This window comes from Sinocyclocheilus rhinocerous, unplaced genomic scaffold (genome assembly GCF_001515625.1).
Source record: "Sinocyclocheilus rhinocerous isolate Xijiao unplaced genomic scaffold, SAMN03320098_v1.1 scaffold143, whole genome shotgun sequence".
NCBI classification, from domain to species: domain Eukaryota; kingdom Metazoa; phylum Chordata; class Actinopteri; order Cypriniformes; family Cyprinidae; genus Sinocyclocheilus; species Sinocyclocheilus rhinocerous.
Genome location: NW_015644616.1, coordinates 199,702 through 207,996, shown reverse-complemented (window position 1 = coordinate 207,996; position 8,295 = coordinate 199,702). Strand labels below are relative to the sequence as shown.

The 8,295-nt window shown below is 37.6% G+C and overlaps 1 protein-coding gene across 1 annotated transcript in view; it reads right to left on the bottom strand.

Annotated features, from left to right (window-relative positions):
* Nucleotides 1-7,843, bottom strand: part of LOC107758406 (oxysterol-binding protein-related protein 7-like) — a 38,531-nt gene extending 30,688 nt beyond the window's left edge. Inside the window, exons 1-3 of the mRNA XM_016576129.1 lie at nt 7,711-7,843; nt 7,549-7,612; nt 4,177-4,255 (exon numbers count right to left, since the gene is read on the bottom strand). Coding sequence (XP_016431615.1) covers nt 4,177-4,199 — 23 coding nt within the window. The 5' untranslated portion in view covers nt 4,200-4,255; nt 7,549-7,612; nt 7,711-7,843. The remainder of the gene's footprint in view (nt 1-4,176; nt 4,256-7,548; nt 7,613-7,710) is intronic.
* Between the last annotated feature and the right edge of the window lie 452 nt (nt 7,844-8,295).

The following is an 8,295-nucleotide window of genomic DNA, read 5'->3' as shown; positions in this document are numbered from 1 at the left end:
GCGCGATCGAACAGCGGAAACAAACAACAAAAAAAATACTCCGTCATTTTTGGTCATACAGATCATTCGAAACTGCAATGTGTTTACATTATTTCTGTCATCTCGGTTTCCTTTCCGTGGACTTTCGTAGAGCGCCGCGCCACACAAATAAAACCAAACTCAGCAGCATATCTCTCATTTTCCTTTCGTTTGGTTAATCTGTTAATTTGGCTATTTAATTCAAATATTTCGCACATTCATTCATTTTATATATAGGCTATGATTTTCCATATTTGCGATGTATTTGAATGCTTTATGTAATCCAAGTTTACTTAACGCACTTAAAAAACATCCTCGTCACATGAGCAAATGTGTGTTTGGCCCGAGCTCATGCTGAACGGCACGGATTGGCTAATTTAAATAGTGCGTACTGCGTACAGTGTATCTATATGTTTGGTTGACTGTATTGTATTATGATAATGAACAGGCTGCAACGTTTGCAATGCTAATGTGCGTGAGGCGCCAGCGCGATCGAACAGCGGAAACAAACAACAAAAAAAATACTCCGTTATTTTTGGTCATACAGATCATTCGAAACTGCAATGTGTTTACATTATTTCGGTCATCTCGGTTTCCTTTCATCTGTTAATTTGGCTATTTAATTCAAATATTTCGCACATTCATTCATTTTATATATAGGCTATGATTTAATAAAAACAGATTATGTTATTTTTAGTTAAACTTAATTTTTGTTGCTTGTCTGCGCTCGTCCGCCACCTTTTTCTCTTCTCCGACCCCGCAGCTCTCTCCAATTTATTAGTAATGCGTTATATTACTGCGTTAAAGCAAAAAGTAATATTATTACTGTTGTAATGCGTTACTCCCAACACTGTTTATTGATGTAGAAATAAGAGTTGTTTTGTTTGCAAGGAGGGAGTGAAATTACAGTATTGACCGTGTTACATAAAAATGCTTGTACAGTTCAGTACTGTTGTTATAATTGTCAAAAACAGAAGTGAAAAAAATAAATATCAGTTCTTGGCCATATAAACATGCAAATAATCAGTATCGTTCTAAAAAAAACATCAATTTCTGTCGATCTCTTGTATTTTATTTTATTTTTTTTATCTTCTCAGAGTTCATGCAATATGATTGGAATGAAATTAACGTGCTATTAATTGGTTTCCAGATTTGACAGTGAGCAGGCTCAGCCCTGCGTTTGGGTAGAGAGAAAAAAATGAATCACTACTGTGCAGACTCTGGCTCTAAACGACATCATTTTTGCAAGATGACAGCAGCCATACTGAGATGTTTTGGCTTGACTTTTCTGTAGTGGAAGGAAGTGGAGAAACATCGTCCATCTTTTTTTACAGTCTATGGTAACTACTGTAAAATGTGACGAGACATTTATTGGTCAATGTTTCTGCGAAAAAGACTAATGAAGAGATCTAGGATTAAAACGCAGAAGATGAAGCAGATGAAAACATATTGCATTTTACAGCATCACCTCATCTGTACTTGCAAAAAAACGCAGATCCTGTGTCTTTATTTTATGTTATTTCGATTTATTTATTTAGCCCGCACCCTGTAGCTAGAATGCATATTGCTTGTCTGTCAAGATCGAGAAAACACAAATTTGAACTTGGGCAATTTTGTCAATTTGTTCGTTCTAATAGTGTAAACAGTCTTTGGCCAGGAAGATGGGATATTTGCACTTAGTTTATTTTAAAGGAGTTATGAACGACATTTCTTAATTTGATGTTTCCTGACGTGCACTTATAATGTTACTATAATTTTTACATCAAAAATTGCCATAATTTAGAAATAATTCCCCCCCCCCCTGATTTTAGCCCTCTGATTTGAACGCTCTGTTGGAAAGGGTGTGCCTGTTTTTAGGCTTCAATGGAAACGCCCATTGCTATGATTGGCTAACATCTTTTCATATGAAATGAGTATTACACGTGGACCTCTCTCAAAAACTTTTACGCAGAGAGTCCTAACGTTGCAAAAGGGAGCAGAATTTCAACAGCCTTCTGACCTATCAGTGGGAACTTCCTCTCCACACAAAGCCAGAAATGTTTGTGATGAGAACTTTAGCCTCATGCTAGAGTCATCTGAAGCAGTGAATGGATCTCTCACCCAGTCAAACTGCACACTGTTGTTAGAAAAAGTTGTTATATTTTCAAAAGACTCTGTATTTCCTTGCTCGAGTTTCCTGCCCCACATCTCCAGTTTTCAGATGAATGAGCTGACTTGGTCTGGCAGATATGGTAGGTATTTGTCTCTGCCCTGCAGCTGGAGGTATAGTTGATTCAACTTGAAGAAAATGTCGCTGAGATATGCCAGCTTCATTAGAAATTGTTTATTACAAAACTCGCTGGCAAGCTAATTCAAGCCTTCTTCCTGCAGAAAAATTTGAATTTGCTCCCGGAGCTCAAACACTCTGGACAGCACTTTGCTGCAGGAGAGCCATCTCGCTTCACTGTGAAACAGCACAGCAGTGCGATCGTTGCCAATCTCCTCACAGAACGCGGAAAAAAAGTAATGAATTCAGTGGTCTTGTTTTGATGTAGTTGACCGTGATAACTTCAGACAAAACATTATTTAACGTAGGGCTTAACTGCCGTGATGCAAGTGCTTCTCAATGTATAATGCAGAGTGTCCACTGCGCTTTCATAAATTCTGTAAATAAGTTCCCAAGCAGTCCTCCCATTTAATCCCAGCATCTTGTCAAGTACGAATCTATAATCTTAAAAAGTTCATCAGTCGTAGCTCTTTTTGGGATGTATTTGCAAAACGGTAAATCCTCATTCAGTGACTCAAAATCAACAAATCTCATATACGCTATTAACCAACTGTCCTTGTTGGTATCAGTGGCCTCATCGACTTATAAAGCGCAAAGCGCTTTCGTCTAATGTTCTCAATGATCTGTTCCTCAATGTCATTTGCAATATCACAAATTCGTCTTTATTATGGAGTCATTAGACACTGGGATGGTCTTTAATTTCATGTGAGATTTCTTGCATTGTGCAATGCGATAGCGAAAGCGCAACTGGCTTCTTACAAAATTTCCTGTTGCTGAAGTGGCTTTTACAAAACGAGTTTGCTGCTCATGATATTGATCAAGTTTTGATCAAGCGGCCGATGCCAAAGACGCAATGATGCAGAAGTAGGCGTTTTGATCTGATTCTGCAGAGGCGGGCTTTCGTCTCACTATTAAGTCATAATGTGAAAATCTGAAACTAGTTGTTTTCTGATCTTGGTTTCAATAAAAGCTGTTTTTGGACTAACAAGGAAGTTTTGAGCTCTAAAACTTACAGGATGTTTTTATAGTACAGTAATTGCCAAAAGTTTTGGCAGTGACATAAATTTTGTGTTTTGCAAAGTTTGCTGCTTCAGTATTTAAATATTAACAATGATAAGCATATCATAAGTTTTAAAGGCTTTTAAAAGTTGATCACAGTTTGTGGGCTTCTGCTTGTCCACTCGCCTTTTGAGCACTGACCACAGGTTCTTTATAGCAGTGGTTCTCAAACCTGTCCTGGAGTACCCCCAGCCTTGCACATTTTGTATGTCTCCCTCATCTATCACACCTGATTCAACCCATCAGCTCATTAGTGGAGACTGCAAGACCTGAAGTGGGTATGTCAGATATAGGGAGACATACAAAATGTGCAGTGCTGGGGGTACTTCATGGAGAGGTTTGAGAACCACTGCTCTATAGGATTGAGAGGGGAGTTGCCTGGCCACGGATCCAAAATTTCAATGTAATGATCTTCGAGCCACTTCTTTATCACACTTACTTTGTAAATGCACGGATCATCACCAAATAGCTCATGGATCATTGGAAGAAGTCGCTCTTGCAGGATGATATGTCACTGCCAAAACTTTTGGCCATGACTGTACAATGACCTCTTACGTGTCAAAACATCAAGGACAATTTTATTTCTCAATTCATGACCCCTTTAAATTATATTCACACATTCATAGTGGCCCTGCATGCTACTGTGACCATGTGTGAGATCCTTTCCCTTCGATGTGCATTCTCAATGGCCACATCTGTATATAAAACTCAAAACTGAATGAAAATGAATATCCAAAGACACTTTTAACATCTCTCAATAACTGACTATTTTAAATTAAAATAAAATGGTTTGATTCTCAGCTGTGTAGAGAGCTCAGTGGAACCATACTCACTTTGGCAGAGTGACATTAACCATTCCGGTTGAAACGATTTCCACTGACTTCCCCCAGAACTTATTTTTCCATCTCTGGTCTGAAAATGTAGAAGGACTGAATGAATGACCGAATGAATGAACAAATAAAAAAATATAATAAATGTGTTTATTATATATATATATATATATATATATATATATTTGAGGTGTGCGATATCATTTGGAAGTATCTTTATTTTAAAGTAAGGATTAGCTCATCTGCAGTGTCTCAAAAACATTCCTTGTCGATGTTAGAATGACATTGTACTGTCAAATGACATGTAATGTTGAATGTACTGTATAATTATTTTACATTTATTTTGGGTTGAAAAATTCTCTTTGTGGATGTGACGCTGCAAAACACTAGTACATTGATGTGTCGGCATTTCAATTATACATGAGACTACGTGGCCTTGTAAGATTATGCTGTCATTTATGCTTAATTATTCATGACAGAACATGGCGCTAGCCTGTGACAGTCGCTATAAACTGACCAATCATATACAGTTGTTGACAGGACCAATAACCATGGGGAAAGCCATGCAATACCCTTGAATTCTTACACCACAGAAACACTCCTGTCTATGTAAAGATTGCAGTTCAGCATAGTCTGACATAGTTGACACAAACTCGATCCATCCAGTCCCAGAGAGTAACCAGTATTTAAAGATCTAAAGACAACCAGTCAGTCATGCCTCCACAGGCTGTTCATGACGCCTGCGAGCCCCGTCTCACCCCATGTCCAAATACCTGCACTTGCGGTCTTTGTACTTGACCACTTGACTACTTATATGACGTATTTCCTGTATTTGGTCCAAGTGAGCATGAAGACCACAAGTGTGTGTAGAACTTTTCATTACCTGATGGGACACACTTATAGAGTAGTAAAAATGCAAGTGTTTACGCAGTTTTATTTTTAAAATCAACTTCTAAATGTCTGTTTAGTAGTCCCTATAACAGATGACAATTTAATTTTGTGGTGCTTCTAATTAAGTGCTAAAAAGCCGTTGCAAATGTTGTACAAAATAATCATCATCACTACTCATTTGTACCAATAAAACGTGCAACTCTTTGTTTTACAACCAAATTATATGCAATACCTAATTATTATTAATATTTAACATACATTGGAAAGGTTTCCGTGAACTCTTGCGAGATCTCGGGAAAAAAGACTCAAGGAATCATATTTCCACAACATGATGCTCCGGAGCAGTATTTGAGATACTGTGGATTTAGTGTGCATTAAGGGCACTGCGCTTTGGCTTTTTTAAGACCTGGGACAGAGTCTTGCGCACTTACTTCCTGACACGTGCTCTCAAGTGGCCAAGACCGCAAGTGTGGGTATTTGGACAAGGGGTTCATAGTGGTCATGCATCAGAGGCTAAAGATGACCCTACCACCTGCACAAATTGTTTCAATCTATCAGCTCATGCCAGGTGATAACAGCCAGCTGCCATCAGCGCAGGACCCTCTCACAGAGTGTTGGTCTGGCTAAGGGGTGAGCTTAAAGGAGAAAGCCTTATCAGATGTTCTGGTGGCAAGTACCCCATATGACGGAGATATGGAAACACAACTTACTATGAATGAACACAAGACAGAAGGCATTGGGCTGGCTGAATTGTCAGGTCCAGATCCTAATCCACTTCGAGGTTTGCTTAAAGGCAAAAGCTCTGAACATACCCTTAAAGAAAAGCCTTAAAAACTGCTAGATCTGCTTACTTTTAATCTCTTTTAGAAGAAAACAAATACATCCCCAGGTATTAATTCAATACAGTAATGACTTTATGAACTTTATTTCCTAGATCGATACTTTTAGAGATAAAATTATAACCATGCATCCATCAGCTACAGTATCGCATCAGATAGCGCACTATAGATCCTCTGAGGAACAATTCCACTCATTCTCTGCTATAGGACAGGAAGAATTGTATAAAATTATTAAATAATCTAAACCAACAACATGCATGTTAATCTAAACCAACAACATGCATGTTAAACCCTATACCATCTAAGCTACTAAAAGAGGTGCTTCCAGAAGTCATATATCCTCTTCTGAATATTAATTCATCAATGTCTTTAGGATATGTCCCAAAAACCTTCAAACTGGCTGTTAAGCCTCATTAAAAAAAAATCACAGCTTTATACCGGAGAATTAGTTACAGTCAGATCTCAAATCTCCCTTTTCTGTCAAAAATACTAGAAAAGGCAGTATCATCTCAGCTATGTTCTTTCTTAGATAAAAATGGTACCTGTGAGGACTTCCAGGATTTAGACTGTATCATAGTACGGAGACTGCTCTCATCAGAGTTACAAATGACCTGCTCTTTTTATCTGGTTGCATTGACACTATAGACCACAACATTCTTTTGAATAGACTAGAAAATTATGTTGCCATTAGTGGAATTGCATTGGCATGGTTCAAATCTTACTTATCTGATCGTCATCAATTCATAGCAGTGAATGACGAGATAGCATATCTAGGGCTGTGCAAAAAATCGAATGCGATTTTCATGCTCATCTCGTCAGTAAAGCCGGTTCTGTGATTAGTAGTAAATCTCCAGCACGTGCTTTCAGATGGAGCAGCATTTACTACACAGAGCCGTAGATTACTGACAAGCTACGCAAAAATCGCGTTCATAACGTGCTGGAGATTTACTACTAATCACAGAACCGGCTTTACTGATGAGATGAGCATGAAAATCGCATTCGATTTTTTGCACAGCCCTAAGCATATCGATCACAAGTACAGTGCCACAAGACTCAGTCCTATGACCCTTGCTTTTCACGCTTTACATGTTACCCTTGGGAGATATCATCAGGAAACATGATGTTTAGCTTTCACTGCTATGCTGATGATACTCAGCTCTAGATTTCTTTGTGGCTCGATGAAACATACCAATTCGCAAAAATAACAGAATGCATAGTTGATATAAAAAAAATTATGAAAAAAATGTTAAATTATGAAAAAACAGAGGTGTTAATTATTGGACCAAAAACCACTGCATGTAATAATCTAGAACACTGTCTAACATTTGAAGGCTGTGCTGTCAATTCTTCATCATCAGTTAAGAACCTAGGTGTGCTATTTGATGGCAATATTTACTTTGAAAGTCACGTTTCTAGCATTTGTAAAACCGCATTTTTCCATCTTAAAAATATATCTAAATTACGACCTATGCTCTCAATGTCAAATGCAGAAACGTTAATTCATGCGTCCATTACTTCAAGGTTATACTGTTAATATACTGTTAAGATTATTGTAGTGCTTTATTGGGTGGTTGTTCTGCTGTTTTGAATAAAATATTAAATGTAAAATCCCACATCAAGAATAAATAAAATTTTTAGCTGTTACCTTGCCAAAAGCTGAAGTTATCAGACTCTGCATGGCAGGCAGACAGAGGTGGGTGATGACTGACCTAGAAAGAAAAAAAATTAAAAAAATAAAAATGTTAAAATGCAATTACTCCAAATACAGTCCTTCATATTGTATGTCTTATATATTAAGTGCTCATACCTGCTCTGCAATATAACGGAAACCATGATCCTCCCGCACATTCTCATACGTTTCCCCTAGAACAGGGTTAAATGGTTTGTAACGATTACGCCAGCTGGCCCAGGCATAGCCTGAAATAGAGAACGCAGCCACATAAACCTGAAAGAGAGAGGGAAAAAGGGAAAAATAAAAATAATACCTCGGACTAATGCTGCACATGCAGTCAAATCCACTAATTGAAAGTTATCTTCATAAACGAAACGAAAATTACAATTAAAAAAAATATATATAAAAATATAGTTTTAGTTTTTGTTGCTGCAGTTTAATTAGAATTTAGTTACACAAGCCAGATGGACTAGGTATTTTAAAGTGAAGGCTGTCATTATTCTTTTACACACATGCAACTCATGATACAGAGCAGCTGCATTATGAGTTCCACAGTAAATGCAAAGAAAATATTCTCCATTCTTTGTTAACAACGCAAAATGCTTTATTGCATGACATTAAATCTGGGTTTCCCAAACCGGGGTTCATGAAGGAACTGCAGGGGGTAGAGAGTTGATGAAAAGCTAATTAAATCAATGTAAAATTCCACACACACACACA